This window comes from Lagenorhynchus albirostris, chromosome 17 (genome assembly GCF_949774975.1).
Source record: "Lagenorhynchus albirostris chromosome 17, mLagAlb1.1, whole genome shotgun sequence".
Classification (NCBI taxonomy): Eukaryota; Metazoa; Chordata; class Mammalia; order Artiodactyla; family Delphinidae; genus Lagenorhynchus; species Lagenorhynchus albirostris.
This window is the reverse complement of record NC_083111.1, coordinates 37,089,086-37,109,669: the sequence shown is the minus strand read 5'-3', so window position 1 is coordinate 37,109,669 and position 20,584 is coordinate 37,089,086. Positions and strand designations below refer to the sequence as shown.

The 20,584-nt window shown below is 35.0% G+C and overlaps 1 protein-coding gene across 2 annotated transcripts in view; it reads right to left on the bottom strand.

The window, feature by feature from the left end:
- Positions 1-20,584, bottom strand: part of LRRC69 (leucine rich repeat containing 69) — a 92,032-nt gene that overhangs the window by 62,978 nt on the left and 8,470 nt on the right. Inside the window, exons 2-5 of one of the 2 annotated variants that reach the window (XM_060127963.1) lie at positions 15,502-15,628; positions 13,887-13,959; positions 11,013-11,208; positions 8,263-8,334 (exon numbers count right to left, since the gene is read on the bottom strand). The exons of the other annotated variant lie outside the window; for it this stretch is intronic. Of the exons in view, the coding sequence (XP_059983946.1) occupies positions 8,263-8,334; positions 11,013-11,208; positions 13,887-13,959; positions 15,502-15,628 (468 nt within the window). The remainder of the gene's footprint in view (positions 1-8,262; positions 8,335-11,012; positions 11,209-13,886; positions 13,960-15,501; positions 15,629-20,584) is intronic. 2 annotated transcript variants of the gene reach the window in all.

Genomic DNA, 20,584 nt, shown 5'->3' with positions numbered 1-20,584 from the left:
GTGAGTGCTTCCTTAATTTCTCTTTCAGATTTTTCATCATTAGTGTATAGGAATGCAAGAGATTTCTTTGCATTAGTTTTGTATCCTACTATCTTACCAAATTCATTGATTAGCTTTGGTAGTTTTTTTGCTAGCATCTTTAGGATTCTCTCTATATAGTATCATGTCATCTGCAAACAGTGACAGTTTTACTTCTCTTTTCCGATTTGGATTCCTTTAATTTCTTTTTCATCTCTGGTTGCTGTGGCTAAAACTTCCGAAACTATGTTGAATAATAGTGGTGAGAGTGGGCAACCTTATCTTGTTCCTGATCTTAGTGGAAATGGTTTCAGTTTTTCACCATTGAGAATGATGTTGGCTGTGGGTTTGTCATATATGGCCTTTATAATGTTGAAGTAAGTTCCCTCTATGCCTACTTTCTGGAGATTTTTTTTTATCATAAATTGGTGTTGAATTTTGTCAAAAGCTTTTTCTGCATCTACTGAAATTATCATATGGTTTTTATTCTTCAATTTTTTAATATAGTTTATCACACTGATTGATTTGCATATATTGAAGAATCCTTGCATTCCTGGGATAAACCCCACTTGATCATGGTGTATGATAGTTTTAATGTGCTGCTGGATTCTGTTTGCTAGTATTTTGTTGAGGATTTTTGCATCTATGTTCATCAGTGATATGGGCCTGTAGTGTTCTTTTTTTGTGACATCTTTGTCTGGTTTTGGTATCAGGGTGATGGTGGCCTCATAGAATGAGTTTGGATGTGTTCCTCCCTCTGCTATATTTTGGAAGAGTTTGAGAAGAATAGGTGTTAACTCTTCTCTAAATGTTTGATAGAATTCACCTGTGAAGCCATCTGGTCCTGGGCTTTTGTTTGCTGAAAGATTTCTAATCACAGTTTCAATATCAGTGCTTGTGATTGGTCTGTTTATATTTTCTATTTCTTCCTGATTCAGTCTTGGGAGGTTGTGCTTTTCTAAGAATTTGTCCATTTGTTCCAGGTTGTCCATTTTATTGGCATAGAGTTGCTTGCAGTAATCTCTCATGATCCTTTGTATTTCTGCCGTGTCAGTTGTTACTTCTCCTTTTTCGTTTCTAATCCTATTGATTTTAGTCTTCTCTCTTTATTTCTTGATGAGGCTAGCTAATGGTTTATCAATTTTGTTTGTCTTCTCAAAGAACCAGCTTTTAGTTTTATTGATTGTTGCTATCACTTCCTTCATTTCTTTTTCATTTATATCTGATCTGATCATAATGATTTCTTTCCTTCTCCTAACTTTGGGGGGTTTTTGTTCTTCTTTCTCTAACTGCTTTAAGTGTGAGGTTAGGTTGTTTATTTCAGATGTTTCATGTTTCTTGAAGTAGGATTGTATTGCTATAAAATTCTCCCTTAGAACTTCTTTTGCTCCATCCCATGGGTTTTGGGTTGTTGTATTTTCATTGTCATTTGTTTTTAGGTATTTTTTGATTTCTTCTTTGATTTCTTCAGTGAGCTCTTGCTTATTTAGTAATGTATTGTTTAGACTACATGTGCTTGTATTTTTTACAGTTTTTTCCTGTAATTGATATGTAGTCTCATAGCCTTGTGGTCAGAAAAGATAGTTGATAATGATTTCAACTTTCTTAAATTTACCAATGCTTGATTTGTGACCCAAGATATGATCTATCCTGGAGAATGTTCCATGAGCAATTGAGAAGAAAGTGTATTCTGTTGTTTTTGTATGGAATGTCCTATAAATATCGAGTAAGTGCATCTTGTTTAATGTGTCATTTAAAGCTTGTGCTTTCTTATTTATTTTCATTTTGGATGATCTGTCCACTGGTGAAAGTGGGGTGTTAAACTCCCCTACTATGATTGTGTTGCTGTTGATTTCCCATTTTATGGCTGTTAGTATTTGCCTTATATATTGAGATGCTCCTATATTGGGTGCATAAATATTTACAATTGTTATATCTTCTTCTTGGATTGATCCCTTGATCATTATGTAGTGTCCTTCTTTGTCTCTTGTAATAGTCTTTATTTTAAAGTCTGTTTTGTCTGTTATAATATTTTGTTCTATACTTCACATCAAAAATAAACATCATATACCACCTGATGATGACCATTAAAACTTTTTCTCACTTTTGTCAGGTCAACTTTTTTTCAAATGACTGCAGTTTGAGAAATAACCAGTCTCCTGAGGGAAACAGAAGCCAGAGAAAAATCTTTCTTAAAGATAAATATATATATATATATAAAATTGCTTCAAGGTAACTAAAAAACTCAGTGACTTACTTTTCTCCCTGTTGAAATGGCTGAATCATAACTACTTCAGACTGAGTTTTCTATTCTTTCTTTTAGAATCTAGAAAGAGGTTGGTAACCTTTCCTCCTAGAAATCCCTCTATAATATCTTAATCCAAAGCCCTTCTGCAGCAAATCACAGTGTGGGTTTTTTTTCCTCCATCATTAAAAGTTAAAAAAAAAAAGTTATTAAGGCAGCTGGTTGCTGTCTCCCTTCATATAATGAACTCAACAATGAAATTAGCACCTACCTACCTCCCTTCTCTTTCCAAGATAATTAATGCCACTTTCTTTAATTTTTCTACTTTTAAATTTCTGTCTTTATATTTTTCTTATGATCTCTCTAAGGCCCACTTCAAACATGAAATCCAAAGTTCTTACAGGACAACATTCATATTTGTTTACTTGTCTCCCCAGAAATTCCTGAGGATAGAAATTCTTCAAATCTTCATGACCAAATCACAGAAGAGAGTTTAGCTTGGTTGAACTGAATTGTCATATAAGCCTCACTTAGGAGAGTTATATCTCTCACACATACAGGTGCTAGATAGAATACTAAAACTCATTGTTTTACCCAGATATAATGAGTTGTTCTACCCAAATATAATGAGACATACCCCCAAAATGTATGTCCACCTAGAACTTCAGAACGTGACCTTATTTAGAAAGAGGTTTTACAGATGTAATTTGTTAAAATGAGAGTATACTAGATTAGGGTGGGCCCTAATCCTAGGGCTGGTGTTCTTATAAGAAAACAAAGACATGTTATTTTAATGCCCAGTTCGTGGTACTTCATCACAGCAGAACTAGGAAACTCGTAAACCAAGCATCACTATTTCCCCCTATCTGAGCAACTGGCAATGTTTCCTTATGGTTCACTATCCATCAAAGGCCATGTCTCAAAATTGTTACTCCCCCGAAAAGAGATACAAATAAAAGACATTTTGTTTCAGATCATCCTTTTCCTCAAAGGCTTGTTCATTCAAAATCCACATCCAATTCCATCAATATAATAAAAAATGTAAGAAAAAGTGAACATATGATTAGAAAAGGTAAAAGGGCACCCAGTCATTAAAAGTCACATATTTTAAGAACTTTCATTTAAGGAAAGTGCTCAATATATAATGTTAAAAGAAAAAACAAGATACATATTTCTTATGAAATATGCTTTCAATTTTTTAAGTGCACATATAAAAATAAGATACTTGAGGGAAAAAAACCAGCAATAAATACTCTTTGGGAGACAAACCTAAAGCTACCTTATATTTGGCTCTTTCTATCCTTGTTTATTTTCTGGATTTTCTACAATGAATTAATTACTTCTATGATCAGAAAAATGTTATTTACACAGGTTATTTGAAGACAAGAGAACTAAATGGGAGAAAAAAAAATTTATTTTAAAAAAAATCTTAACAATCCCTATTCATCCAAGAAGCACAGGACACTTTGCAAACTATTAAAATGAATAAGTTTGACATGTCTTAGATAGGAATTGGATATCAAATAATTTTATCTGAGGCACTGAAAATTTCCTCAAATTGTGCAATGGTATATCAAATCAAGAAATCAGCCCCAGAGTTTTGTTTTCTCTCTACTGATCTTTCTACTACCAATGACACCTTTTACATACTTGGATGGTACTTCTTTAAAAAGAAAATTCAGGGACTTCCTTGGTGGTCCAGTGGTTGAGAATCTGCCATCCAATACAGGGGACACGGGTTCAGTTCCTGGTCGGGGAACTAAGACTGAGTGCCACAACTACTGAGTCTGCATGCCACAGCTAGAGAGCCCACGTGCTGCTACTACAGGGCCCATGTGCTCTGGTGCCTGCACACTACAACTAGAGAGCCTGCACACTATAACTAGAGAGAAGCCCACATTCCACAACTGGAGAGAAGCCCACGCACCACAACTAGAGAGGAGCCTGTGTGCTGCAATGAAAGATCCCATGTGTCACAACGAAAGATCCCGTGTGCCACAACGAAAGATCCCGTGTGCCACAACTAAGACCCAACACAGCCATAAATAAATAAATAAATAAGAAAATTTATACTGGGAAATTAAGTATCATGAAACCAATCCAGACATACCATAACGTGAAAAACGTATTATTCATTATTAACCACCTTCTTCAGTGCCCACATCCACACACTTTCTTTTTTCCATATATCTAATTCCAAAAATGGCACATCTAATCTCATTCAAATACCTATGCCCAACTGAAAATGTATCATCCTCTTCTCAAAGAAAGACACCAAAATCATGTCCAGTTTCTGAATTGTGCTCTGAGTTTAAGATCTCCATGGGCTGTGAATTCCTCTTGGTGGGTTTCAAATGTGGCTCCTCATGGTCCAGCAAATGGTAAATGGTCCAGCTAAATGATGAATGTGATCATCCCAACAAGCTCACAATACACAGGAAAGGATAAACAATATCATTATCACCAAAAGATCTTCCATTTGAAAGATAAAGAAGGAGAAGGGCCATGGAGAGGTGAAGTGACTTCCTGCTCTGTATTAGAATGAAGTCCTTAGGGGACAGCCTGATTTTGAGGACCTTCCTGCCACACCTCAAGGAAGCAGGAGGAAGACTCCCTTTCTGGAACTACATTGCTTTGGCACCTCTCTGCCTGTTGGCATATTTTGAAAGGATGGTGATTACCTTTGCTTAGGAGCATTTATGGTTCTCTTTTCAGACGCTGGCACTTTCTGGCAATAAACTCCCTTAAAATTCTTTAAAATATATATATATGCTTTAACAGACTTTTCTAAAGAACACACATGTAGACATCCTGGAATGGATACTTTTATTATTATTCTGTATTTCTTTGTTGTTTGAAACTTTAAGAAGAATGTATAATTTGTACAACTTTCAAAAAAATTTTAAGTTTAAATCAAGAAGAGAAAAAAAGAGATAAGGAAAGAAATTAAAGTCTCAATGTACTAGATCTGACTACATGGTAATAAAAGGACCAATGCACTTCTAATACAGCTAACTCACTATCTGATCATGATGGCATTTTTCTTAATAATCTAGAAATTCTTTTTATTCAACACATATGAACAAATAATTATAACAGTCCCATTGTCTTACTGCAGATCTCCATTTAATGTATACTCTTATACAAAAATCCTGGTGAAAATTCAGTTTCAAATATTTAAAAGCCATATGAATAATAACTAAATAAATAATGAATAAAATTATATTTATTATGAATAAATAATGAATAAAAACTAAACTTCTGTGAAACAACTGCATTTTCCAAATAGCACACCAAGTTTCAGGTCATAAAATAGCAACAGACTTAAATAAAGCCCTATTTAAAAAAAGAAAAAGAAAAAGAAAAAGCAATAGCTGTAAACAATAAGCCACTTAAAGAAACTTCTACAGAGCACATTTTCAAATCTTTGGGTTAATACTACACTTCAGGGCAATAGGTATATGGAATTGCCTTTTGCTTTTCTCTCTGATTTTATGTATGTTTGAAAAATTTTATAATAAAAATAAGTTTTTAGAACATGCACCTCACAAGGTTAATTCTTCCTATTAATGCTAGTAGACAGTGGATGATCACTATAATTATACATATTAGTAGTATTTCACTATTGGTATATATTGTACATACAACATATAATCATTAGAGCTTCCATTCCTTGAATGCCGACTGTGTACAAAATGCTTTAAATCATTATGTAACTTAACAACCTTCCTAAAGTTAGTGGTATTAATATACCCATTTGACAAATAAAACAGCAACTCAGAGAAGTTAAGCCACTTGTTAGAGATTACAAAGTTAGTAAATAGAAAATTAGAACTTTAAACTCATGTGTATATGACCCCAAAGTCCATGTTCTTCATTTCTATACTATGTTGCTTCCTGAAAAGGATGGTCTAATTGTTTTTAAAGTGTACTACCATTATTTTGAAACTTACTCTCTTTCACTGATAATCATGGCATAACCTAGAGTCAGTCATTTATCCTCTGTGTTCATCATTTCCCCATTAGTTGTCCCATCTAATAAAATGTGGAAATTTTATTAACTTGAACCAGTTGGACCAAAGCTCAGATGAATTCACAGAATATCTTACTTCAGAGTTTTCAGAAAATTCTGAAATAGATGTTACAAAGGTGATACTAACTCAGATTCTGCCAAAATTACTCTCAATTAATGGGATCTAAATAATGGTGTTTTATCAAAATTGTAAGTACAGAATCACTGTAGAAGAAACTGTGAATTCACGACACTACGAAGGCAAATACTGAATGTAGTTTAAGAACATTATTTTTATTTATTTGTTTAACATTTATTCAATTGAAATTTAAGACACTGCAGGTATAAAGGTTAAAAAGAGTACTCCTTTCCTCTGTAAGATTACAGTCTAATGGGAAGACAGACTTAAAAAGAATTACTCTACTTTGTGGTATGTACAAATTATAATGGTACCAGAGAAGAATTAGCATCAGAAGGCTGCTTTGGCAATCAGAGAAGGCATCATAGGGCAGAAAAAGAGAACTAAGACATGAATAATATCTTGTAGCAGGATGAAAAAAATCTTGCATCATTTACCAGGTCAACATTAACAACATCCAGTGCTTATTAAACATTCAAAACTGTACTTTTGGAAAACAGTTTGGCAATTCCTTAAAAAAAACTAAAACATGGAATTACCATATGACTCAGCAATTCCACTGCTGGGTATATACCCAAAAGAAGTGAAAGTAGGGACTTGAACAGATATTTGTACCCCATGTTCACAGCAGCATTATTCTCAATAGCCAAAAGGAGGAAGCAACCCAATTGTCCATGGGCAGATGAATGAATATACAAAATGTGGCATATACATACAATGGAATATTATTCAGCCATAAAAAGAGGGAAATCTGACACAGACTATAACATATACAGATTTTGAAGGCATTATACTATGTGAAATATGCCAGTCACAAAAGGACAAATATTGTATGATCCTATTCATATGAGATTCCTAGAGTGCTCAAATTCTTAGAGACAAGAAGTAGAATGGTGGTTGCCAGGTGTTAGAGGGAGGGAGGCATGGGAAGTTATAGTGTTTAATAGGTCCAGTTTCAGTTGAAAAGATAGAAAACTTCTGGAGACAGGTGGTGATGATGGTTATGCAACAACATGAATATACATAGTGCCACAGATCTGTACACTTAAAAATGGTTAAAATGGTAAACTTTATGTTATGTATAATTTACCACAAAAAAAACTCTACATTTTTTCTAAAACACAGAAATTACACTCATTTTTCCTATTTGAGTCATCTTCAGTGTAAAATATTGCTCAGTGGGTAAAAAGGACTGAAATCTCAATTTTGTGTTGATCAATCAGAAAAAGTAATTAATGGACTGACAACTATTTATTGAATACCTTGTGGATTGATGGGCTTCTAATTATTACCTTGCAGTGGAAACATGCTCATGCCAACATGAAAAACTGCCTTTTCTTTCCCAGAAGTTAAAAGTTGCTAAGACCAACTGCTTCTCAGTTATTTGAAATAAAGCAAAGTCAAAATTCATCTCCAAATGAAAAAAAGTGCATTTTTCACTGTTTATGGCTTAAAAACAACTAATAGTAGTGTCTGTTTTGGATTAATTGCAAGGGATAAAAATACGCTCTGGAACGTAATATTTTCAAAAAGTCTGAGGTGACCAAAAACAGTATATGATTTAAAAAAACACTAACCATAGCTAGTATATTAAAATATTTATGATAACAATCAGAGTTCACTCAGTTCAAACAAGTTCAGCAGGCACAAAGGAAGAACACAAGCAGAACACAAAGGAAGGAATGGGAAAGAACAGGTCTTGAAATTCCAGAACAAAGCAAATCTTTGAGTTATCTGTATAATTCAAGGTTCCAATTACTATAGGTTTTACTGGCTGCCTATTTTTCCTATTCCCAATAGCATAAACAAAATTATTTTTCAATTATATTTCAAGTTGACTCTACTTACTCCTGGTGGAAATATCCGAATAACATTTCCAGCTATGTCTAGGATTCTTAGGTTGAAAAGATCACAAAGTTCCTGTGTCAGGAAACAAAAGAGGGAGAGAGCTTTTTAAAAGTCTAATATGTAGAATCACAAACATTTCTTGTAAGTTTAAACTTGATGAAGTTGACCACCTTTCCTAATTACCTGGTCAATTCTTCAGTATATCTCTCCAGGGAGATCACTAGGTCTGAATCACCAGATTCTTTCAATTCTCCATTTCCTCTGACCACTCCAGGGCAACATACATGGTGACCAAGAACTAGACTATTTGTAGTAAATATCTGTAGGTTCAAATTCACCTCCAACACTTACTATATATCTATAGGCAAATTTCTTAATCTTTGTACTTTAGTTTCTCCATTTGTAACATGGAAATGTTAATGGAAGCCACTATCTTCAATATGGATGCTGAATGCATTAAATAAATTACTAATCAAAAGTGCTTACTAAAGGGCTTAATACAAAGTGAGCACTTAGTAGGCATTTCTATCATTAAAACAGAAAGAACCTTTGGGAGACAGAACACAGACGTAATCTTAGAGAGCTATATCTATCAACAATTCCACTGGTATTTATTTCACATCTACCTTTTGTGTGGCATTGTGCTAACACAACATTTTCCTTATAAGGGAAATCTGTTAGTCTAGCCACATGCCCGATGTGACTGGATGGGCATATACCTTCACATGGATGTGTGCAGACATACACATAATTTATAATGTACCAGAAAATGATTCATAATATGTTTAGTAATAAAACAAATGAGTATTTTCTGTAATGTCTTATCATTTATAATTCAGACCAAAAAGAACAATGATAGACTGAAACATATTAAATGTACAAGGACATAAACGATTATAGGCATTCTTTACATGATAATTCAGGACAGGACTTACTAGCATTCAAATTTTTTAAAGTCTAAATGTCTTGGGTTTATAAAATTGTGGTAAGACTATTGATTTGAAATACGGACTTTTAAGTTAGACAGACATGGATCTGAGCTCTTTTTCTGACTTTTGCAAACTATGTTCAAGTCACATAACCTCTTTGATCTTTATTCTAAAATGGGCATAATAAGAGATACATTATAAAGTTGTTATGAACACTAAGTAATGTAATGCTTCATGATGATCCTATTGCTGCTGTTATTGCTTTTCCCTCAAATGAGGGAGACATGCTTTTAATAGGTTTAATCTGTAATTCCAAGACATTTTCTTACTTGTTTATAGTAAATCAAATTTTTAAGGAATATAACAATAAAATTTTTGAAATATACTTATTTATAGCCTATACCTTGGTATATTTTTACATATCACATTAGAGGGTGCACAGAACTTTTAAAGGGAATATATTCTTTTTTTAAACAATTATTCATTTATTATTTATTTGGCTGCATCGGGTCTTAGTTGCAGCGCAGGCTCTTCATTGCAGCACACGAGCTTCTCTCTAGTTGTGGCACACAGTCTCCAGAGCACGTGGGCTCAGTAGTTGCAGCAGGCGGGCTCTCTAGTTGTGACGCGTGGGCTCAGTAGTTGCAGCACACAGGCTTAATTGCCCCACAACATGTGGGATCTTAGTTCCCCGACCAGGGATCAAACCCGCATCCCCTGCATTGTAAGGTGGATTCTTAACCACTGGACCACCAGAGAAGTCCCAAGGGAATATCTTCTTGAGAGAAAAGTGAAACAGTAGGAATTAATCTGCTTTTTTTATTCCTCAAGTTACTGTATGACATGTATTTCCTCCTATCAAATTAATTCTAATTTGCATAAGTAAGGAAGATAAACCCATTGACAAGTTCTTAACAGGAAACGGTACTCTTAAACTGGGAAATTTGAGGAGAGTTTAATAAAGCCACTATTTATAAAAGTTTGACAGGGTTCAGGGAAATCAACGAGGTTCCCTAAACCAAGAAAGGTAGTTCCCTAAAACCACAAGGTTCCCAAAAGCTAGCAACAGCAGGGAGTTCTTTAATACCACAGGCCTAAAGAGTCAAGGGAATGTAATAATGTCCATAGAGGATCACCTGACATTTGCTATGACCCTCCAGAAAAGCATGCAGGCAACTCACAGCACCCTATTAGAGAGAACACCAGGGGAAAACTATATGGTACTCAATATCCCCCTGCCCTTTCACCTCCTGCTATTGCCCCTCATTGGCCATATCCTAGAGGAAGCCTGAGGACAGAGGAGTTCATTGATGCCCATACGGGTCAGTCTCCCAGGCACAGAGCAGGTTGGAAAAGGATGGAGAGTGGATGTAAAGAAAAAATGGAAGATATCTAGCACATACTTGAAAACCAAAAAGTACGAATATTTTGTGCTGTATATAGAGTTGCCAGATAAAATACAGGACACTCACTTAAATTTAAGTTTCAGCAAAAAAATAAGATTTTTAACACATATAAGTATGTCCCATGCAATATTTGGAACATACTTATACTAAAAGAAATTCTTCATCGGTAATCTGAAATTCAGATTTAAGCATTCTGTATTTTTATTTACTAAATCTGGCATCCCTAGCTTTGTGAAAAAATCCAAGTTATAACCTTCCTTTGCCATAGGGATTTGGGAACTGATTATACCTAATCAGAGGGAAAGCAAATGACCTCTTGTACTCAGATGCCCAAATATATTCTACAACTGCTCCTTATCATGGTGTAATGAGTTCTTCACCAACAAAAGAAAATTTGGTTCCATCTTTTGCTTACCTCTGGCAAAGATTCAATGTTGTTCCTGACCAGAAGAAGCTTCTGGAGCTTCTTCAAGAAATTAATCTCTTTGGGTATACAAATGAGCTGATTGTAGTTAAGCTGAAGTTCAGAAAGATTCTCAAGGAAACAAAGTTCTCTAGGAATGCTGGCTAGCTGGTTATGATTTATACTCAGATATGTAAGGCTTTTTAATCTAAAAAATAAACAAAGTGTATGAATGAAATTCACAAGAATAAGAAAGTCCATTGTACAGACCCCACTTATCAGAGCCATGTATCAATTCATATTTTTTGTAGCTCACCTGAGCTTTTCTTCAGTCAAGTGTTCACAACTACTATGAATCATTTGAGCATAAAAAAACTTTGTTGTAATTTAACTTTTAAAGATTTTTATAATCAGATGGTTTATGTTAAAAGTTAAAATTTTATCTAATCAAAACTTATATTTAAGAAAAAAAATTCTATCTTTATTCTTTGTACATATACAGTAGCTATACTGAAGAGGAAGCCAGAGGACAAAGGAGAACATATACACACACATGGATATAGACAGGTATAGATTTAGATATAGATTATACATCCTGTACCACTTAGTTGCTGCGGAAGATGCAAAGACAGATCAGCCACAAATTCTGCCTTTATGTATATCATTGTCTAGAAGGAGATATTAGATAGAGCCATAAAATGAGGATAGAAAATGCCAACAAACAAGGAGAAAAGGGTTAAGATTTGAGTCTGTAATTGCAGATATAGTACCTGAGGTCCCTCAGAAGCATTTCGGAAGAAACAACATTTTGAACTTGGCCTTGAATAATAGAACCTGTAAAATTAGGGCAACAGGAAGGCATAGCAAACTGAGAAAATATTAGTGTTTTGAATAAAGAAGCAGGAACATATTAGCACTACTGAGCACCAACTATGTACTTGTGCATTAAATTTAATCTACAGCACAACCCTAAAGCTGGAGTTATCACCCTTAATCCAGAAATGAGGAAAATAAAGGATCAGAGGCAGTGAATAACTTGCCCAACTTAAACATCAGAAAACCATGTCAAGATTCAAATGCAGATGTGTCTTCTTGCAAAGCTAAGAATGAAGATTTATAATGCTCTCAAGCTGTTGAAGTTAAATTAGTAACATAATGAGGTGACATTTCTAGACAGTTTAAAATGGGGGACTGTTGCTTACAACAATAGTCAGTGCTAGTAAAAGAGATTTGGGGGAAGATTCTATGAACTCTATCGTGGAAGCCATGTGAATACATGAGACTGACAGAAAGAATAACAACTACAAAAGAGCAGAAGGAGATAGAGAGGAAGCAGATGGAAAGATTCTTGAGAAATATGAACATCTGACAAACAAACGAAAACCAAAGACACCCAGAGAAGGCATAAGCAGAAAAATAGATGAACCTGGTTAACAAGGAATTTCTAAAGGTATGAGAGGAGAGTATTTCAAAATTAAAAAGATAGTCAAAATGTTAAAGAGAGGTACTGCAAAAAAAAAACAAACAAACCTACTAGAACTAAAAGAAGGGTCACAGACTACAAAGTCACTATTAAAAAATCTACTTTATGTCTATATTGTAGCCACAAACAACTGAAAAGAAAAGTTTTCAAAATTCCATTTACAATAACATAAAAAAGCACTTAAAATAGTTAAGAATACATTTAACGAAAGACAATATTGTACTTTGTTCTCCAAACAGAGCTAAGCTTACTAAATTGTGAAATCATAACATGTTATAGCTGCAAGAATTTCAAAGTTCATTTCCTCACAATTCTTCCTTTAGAGATGAGAAAACCAAGGTCCAAGACAGTTAAATTACTTGGCCAAGGTCATAAGGCTAGTTGCACAAAGTTATGACCTGAACCTAGTTCACCAGATCTTCCAAGGTGTCCTTTTTTCATTACATGACCAACACATAAATCAGCTGATAAGCTGAATGAGTGAAAAAGTAAGCAGACAGCTATTGGCATTTTCATTACCATAAATATTCCTCTTCTTCATAAATTAGATAGCTTCAAATTTCTTTCTAGTTGCTCTGATTTAAAACATTACTTTTTCTGTAAAAATCTATCTGGGGAAAAATACATTAGCTAGAGGTATAGACAAGTAAATTGGAATAGACTTTAGGTGTTGCACAAAGCCCTTTGTTGAGAACTATTAATAGTTTTGTATCCTTTAAAAATCTGGACGTTCTTATGTTGTAATACATCTGTTTCTGTTTGACAGGCAATAAAGAGAGTCTCCAAAGTAAACCTGAGTAGGGTTCTGTCTCCATCTGTCAGAAGAAAAGCCCAAGAGGGTGTTTTGCCTGCAGAAGGACAAGGCCCTCAGCTGGCTCCAGAAAGTCACTGTAACAGCAGCCCATCTGTGCAAATGTGCAGGATAAGGAAAAATAGCATTTTGTTTTTGTTTTTGTTAATGATAATAAAATGTGATTTTTTTATGAAAATGACATATTGGTTTTAAAGTCTTTGCTTTCGTATTACCTTTTCCATCAAGCTGAAAATGTTTTACAGTAAAGTTTAATGTTCCCAATTCTGTAACAGAGCAAGCTCCAAGAACCCCCCAGTTAGGAAATCAATAACACAATCAACTTTAGAACTTTGTTTCAAACCCTCACTTTTATACTTAGACTACCAAGTCATGCTGTTTCTCATTTCTCTGAAGTGTTTAAAGAATCGTCTGCTTAAAATCAGTAGCTTGCCTCAGTCCTTCAGGTGACTCTTTGCTATGTATAAATCCCACAAGGACTAGAGGCTAAGCATACCGTGTTCAAATGACCAGGATGGGGAGAAATGGCAGTTTGGGGGAGGGGGCATGGGGGGGAGTAGTGGTAACCAGCTCTCACTAGAAACAAAATTACCTGCTGATTTCTTGAGGAATCCATGTAAGCTGATTGTTGTTCAGATTAAGCAGGATCAAATTTTGTAAGCCATCTGTTAGAAGACAATTTTAGTCACTTTAGATATCCGTTAGAAAATAATTTTTAGTCACTTTTCTGTACACCTTTGTTTTCCTTCTGGTTTCTTGCCTTGGCCAAGGCTCTTTGGGTTGCTGGTAACTGATACCCTCTCAGATTAGCTTAATCAAAAAGGCATAATTTATCCCAGTTAGAAAGCTAAGTCTTGGCACCTGAGGATAGAGGGCCAAACTCACCACAAACTGGAACCAGAAACTATTATAAAAGGCACTGGAACCCAAGGTTTTAGTTTTGTTTTTGAAACTCAGAACCGTAGTCCCACAAATGTTTGTGAAATGCATGAATGACGACCAAAGGGTCTTCCTGACAAGCCGAACTCATCCACCAAACAGGAAAACCGCATGGGAAACCAACCCAATGCACCACGGCCCACAACTCCCTGGCGAAGAGGGTGAAGTGGACGTAGAGTGTGTTCAACTCTATTCCAGAGCCAGAGTCTCCTTGAAGTGGAAGAAGTAGATGGGCGCTGGTGCGTGAAACAGCTACTTGCTGATCTTCTTCACCGGAGACTGGAAGGAGCTGGGGAATTCTCTTGCTGTATTTAGTGGGGAGCAGGTCCTCTTGGGTCACCAGCTTCTGCAGGGAGCTCAAGACAAAGTCGACGTACTAGGGGACTATGCACTTGAGTTTCATTTTTTGTGGAAAAATATTTCTGCAAGATACATGAGCTAATATTTTAAAGTACTTTAAAGAGATAGTACCAGAATCTACCTATGCTCTTTCCTATATACCTCTAACTGAGGGCCCATGAAATAATACCCTTAATAAATGCTGCTCAATGATAACAATGATAATATATAGCACCCATGCCTCAAAAGTTCACAGAACTTTATAAATTCTATTATATAGTTCTAATTTTACTATTGGGGACACAAAGTAGTAAAATGCCTTACATGAGTTAATGAACCTATAAAAATTATCTGGATCTCTGTCATGTGTTCTGTCCTTAAGCATACTCTACCCATATTAAATAGGAAAAATGTCATATTAAATGGAGAAATTATTAGTTTAACGGAAACACAAAGAAAAAAATAAAAAATGCCATTTATTGAACCTCATATCTTTTCTTTAAAATTCTCCCCAAGTTGATTTACGCTTAACATCCTGAGCAAAGATTGTGACTTAGTGTTTGAGACAGTGTAAAAAGTGTAAAGAACAAGGAGAGCTGTGCAGAGCTTTTCTTGATTTGATTTTCAACTAGTTTTCTCTCTGGGCCAGAGAAAGGGTGCCCAGATTTGAGAGTCTAAATGTACACTGATTCTGAAAAGGGGAAAACTTACTAACACTAATGCTTATTTATTTTCTTAGATCTATATGTAAAGAAATATATAATATGGTAGTCGGGAAAAAAGTTGTTCCCCAAATTCCCTAATTTCAAGTGTAAATATCTCCAACCGAAAAAGATTAAAACGTGAAATTCCTTTTTCCCTTTACTTTCAAATTGTTCAATATAAGGAAATTAAGTTTGACACTATAATTATGCTCGTCTTTGACTCACCACATACTCCAGATGCAAATCTATGAATCTTATTTCCAAATAAATGGAGCTTCTTCAAGGATGTAAGGTATTTCATCTCTTCTGGAACTTCTTCCAAAAGGTTGTTTCCCAGATTTAGTGCTGTCAACTGCAAACATATAGAGATTTAATGAACTCATACATTATCCACTTTACATGAGAAAAAAGAAATAATTAAGCCCCTTTGTTGAGATACATATAACCTAAAAAAATCAAATAATCTTAATTATTTCACATGTACCTAAGATTATCTATATAAATAAAGGTCATTTGAGTTCATGTTCAAACAGTTTATGTTAATTTAAGCACAATTTAATTCTCAATTAAAGTACTTAACTTCATTAAAATTGTATTACAAACCATTTCACGGGTATTCAAAAACACAATTAATGATCCATTCATAAGTCACTTGAGCAACTCAGGAGTATCCTAACATTAAAAATTCAGCAAAGAGGCTAATTTCCTGAAATCAGAAATTAGCTGAAGATCTGAGGTCCTTCTGTCATACTAATCCCAAATGAGCTTTTTCACTTAGGCCAATAGGATTTCTATAATACATGGATGGGGGTGGGGTGGGAGGGTGGCCTTTAACATCACTCTGTGATCACAAAGTTCATAAGAGAAACTATTGACATGATATGGTAGGGTAGGGAAGATCTGCCCTACGTACCTACTAACATCAGATTGGTCAGACATAGGAAGGATACATAAAAGGAGTTAGAAAGATCCTCTAGATCCTCTAATCCAGGGGTCCCCAACACACCCCTATTTTAAGGAGGAAGATTCGAGTCAAATCCCAAAGGAAGGTTAAGTAAAATAAAAGCATACAAGTAACCACTGGACTTAGCAACATGAAAGTTATTGGTGACCTTGATAACAGGGGTGAAGCGCTGAGGAGGAAACTGAAGTATGCTGTGGAGAAAATGTGAGAAAGTGAAGACAATGACTAAAATACAATTCTTTAAAGAACTTTTGTTATGAAGGGACACTAGAAAATTAGGAGGGAGCTGGAGGGTTTGTATTTTGTTTAAAATAAAATATAGTACAGCTTATTTATATGCTGATGAAAATAATCTTATAGATAGTGAGAAACTAATGATATAAGGACAGGGATAATTGCAGAATCAAAATCCTTTAGTAGACAAGCAAGGATAGGATACAAAATACAAATGGGTGATAGCCTTGGATAAGAGCAGGGACTTCCCCCTGAATTTGTTCGATTCTTCCTTAACCATTTCCCTCGGGACATAATTTCCAGACCCTTTACCATCCTGGTTACACTCTAATTTTTCTAAGTACTCCTCTCTAGAAACACGGTACCTAGAGTGAGACAGGAAATGTGATCTCATAGCATAGATCTGTTGGGACCATGGAATCTGCCTCAGGCAGATGACTACACTTCTGTTGCAGCCTAACATGGCTACAACATGCACTCTTTCAGAAATGGGGCACATGGTTGGTGCATAATTAATTTTGTCTGTGGCCAAGAAAAAACTACTCTCAAGGAGATAACTCACATCCTGAACTTGTGCAATTGAATGCTTTTCTTAACTGAAATGTAGGAATTTACAGTTATCCCTGTAAAAATGTCATCTTGTTGGTTTTGGCTCAAGAGACATAAGTGGATGTGATGCTGTCACTCTAAATTCAGAATCTAAACTAGACAGTGTCAGTGGACAAATGAGATCTGTTTTTCCCCTCCCCACTTTGGTTAATGCACTCATCTTTCTCATAATCATATGGTAGCCAAACTTTGGAATCACCTAGAACTTCTCTCTCGCCACCTAAATTCAATCGGTAACCAAGTCCTATTCTCAAAATGCCTCTTAGATGCAACTTTTTCAACTCTCACTGCAATTACCCTAACACTAATCCTCATTACTGCCTGCCTATAGCATTACCTAACTTAAGAATGTAAAGAATGGGCTATTTTATCATTTAAACTCCTTTTACCTGTCCTACTGGATTATATATAAAGAGTTGCCCAAATAATCAGTCCATGAGGAATTTCCCTACTTAGTATGTCCTAAATGTTTCTTGGCTCCCTGTGGCCTTTTCCACATCTTTGTATGCTTGTCCCAAATAGTGTCTGTGTATCCCAACTCATCCTAAATTTGATTTGATTTATTTAATTGCATTGGCCTACTCATACCTCTAAGTTATAACCTGTCTGTAGCCTGCCTTGAAATGGACGTGTGTGTTTCCTCTTACATTTTGGATATGAGGTAAGCATGTCAGTGTCCATTGATGCCTTTGGGTTATAGACTCTAGATTTAATGTGTAGCAATCTTTGGATAAAGAGAGAAGAGGATAAGAAGTTTGAGAAGAAAAAGTACTGATTAACTTATTAATGCTAATAACTAACATTTAAATAAAATTTAATATATGCCAAATACTGTGCCATGCAACCTTGTACATTGCCTCAGGTGGACTTCAAGTTACCCTTAATTTACAGAAAAGGGATCTGAGGTACAGGCTGTGATTTATGGTGAAATAACATAGCTTCACTTAATGGCCTATACTCTTAATTTCTACATTACACTACTTACTTTAAACTGTTTTTAAAAAGAATTTATTGTTGCTCAGAATGATCATATATATGGACATAATATATACATTCATTCATACATACATACACCCATTACACACACACAATAGAATTGTATGCAATATATGGATTTCTCATTTTAAATATTCTTGTTCTGTGTGTTACACCATTTAGTCAGTATTTTGCAGTAGGCAAAAGCACAGGCTTTGGAGACCATCTGCTATGCAATATACTCACTATGGGATCCCAAGAAAGTCACTCAAATTCTTGTCTCCCTTTCTTTTCTTTAAAATGGAGATACTAGCGTCAACTTCTCAGGGCTGCCTTAAGGATTAGAGACAATATAATGAAGTACCTGGCAAATAGTGGATATTATGAAACGCTAACTATAATCTTTTAGACTCAGGAGAAGACCATGGAACAAGATGTTGGACATACATGATGCTAGGAATGCTTCATATAGTATATATGTTGACACTTTGACTCAGTCTTCAATTTTTAAACCTGTTTTCTTAATGATTTCTAACTCCTTTTTTCAAAGATTTCTAAATTCACAGCCACTTATGAATGATATTTTCAGGAAAGAGAAAATTATCTCTGTTATTCTGTTGGCCACAGGAGTAATGACTTTCTGTTAATCAGTTAATTTTGCTGGAATTTTTTTTTATTATTTCTATAGTGATAATGTGGTCAGGATTCTCTTTTTATTAAACTATCACTATACCTTGGTTCTCCAAATATTATAATGGATTTCTGTGTTTAATGCTCCCCCTTGGCATATATCACCTTCTCCAGGAAGCCATCTTCCTTTTGTAGTTGCATAACACTGTGTACTTTCTATGGCCAATTATTATCTTCTGCTGTGTATTACAGTGACTCATGTATATATCTTACCTTTACTATAAAGTTGGAAATTTTGCAATGATAGGGTATCTGTAATTCATCCAGCATTCAAAAAACAGTGTCTGGAATACAATAGCTGTTCAATAAATGTTAGTTGAATGCTGTCTGCTTAGATCATTTCTTTAATAAGCTAATAGTTCAAACTGTGAAGATACTCATTATGGCTCCACATCATTTGTCTTTTTTCAAAATCAAGTATCTATTGAGCTCAGTCAGTGCCAATCTACCCAGCTGGATTCACTTCCTTCTAATGGGCTGCATGCCTTCTTTATTCTAACCATCTGCCCGTTCTCAATAACCCCTATAATCAATTCAATGTGATGCCTATCATATGTATGCCTAGAACTTGGACCAGGTAACCTAACATTTAATTATGCTGTGCTTGTAGCTATTAATTATCACTAGAAAACGCTATGCTATTTATTATATCTTTCAATTACTTTTTTGACTTTTAAAATGATTTCCATGACTAACTTGGATAAATTTTTTTTTATGTGAAAAAATACCAGCTCAAATGTTCATTTTTATCGGGAAGTCTTTCTAAACTAAATTATGGCTTGGTGATACCATTTTTGAACAAACTGTTAAATCATTCACCTGTAACATTTACAAATATATTTGAGCTGGTATTTGAAATATTAATACTTAAATTCCATAAAAGACAGGGAATATTTCCATTCACTGTACCTAAATAGTACATAACATAGTGTCACATTCTGTAAACTACTTAATAAAATAATTGAATCAAATTAATAAAAGAAAAATAAGACATTTACATTTTCTAATTAGTTATGTATATGGCCAAGGTATGTGGGACAGGGCAGCATTAGGGCTCACTCTACTAATTCTTTTTTTTAATGGACAATTTTTTAAAAATTTTTATTGGAGTTTAGTTGATTTACAGTGTTGTGTTAGTTGCATGTGTACAGCAAAGTGAATGTTATACATATACGTACATCTACTCTTCTTTAGATTCTTTTCCCATATAGGCCATTACAGAGTATTGAGTAGAGTTCCCTGTACTATACAGCAGGTCCTTATTAGTTATCTATTTTATATATAGTAGCGTGTATATGTCAATCCTAATCTCCCAATTTATCCCTCCCCCCCTCCACCCTAGTAATCATAGTTTGTTTTCTACATGCTTATTCTTGGCTAATTTCAAAACTATTATTTAATTTTTCAGGAACTTTTTGTGTGCGTGTGCAGTACGCGGGCCTCTCACTGCTGCGGCCCCTCCCGTTGCGGAGCACAGGCTCCGGACGCGCAGGCTCAGCGGCCATGGCTCACGGGCCTAGCCGCTCCGCAGCATGTGGGATCTTCCCGGACCGGGGCACAAACCCGTGTCCCCTGCATCGGCAGGGGGACTCTCAACCACTGCACCACCAAGGAAGACCCTCTGCCCATTTTTTGATAGGGTTATTTGTTTCTTTAATATTGAGCTGCATGAGCTGTTTATATATTTTGGAGATTAATCTTTTGTCCATTGATTCGTTTGCAAATATTTTCTCCCATTCTGAGGGTAAAAAATCACCAATTTTGATAAGTTTTTTTTTTTTAATGCACGCTGATACTACAGCTGTCACAATACAGTCTAACAAAGTTGTTTTGAAT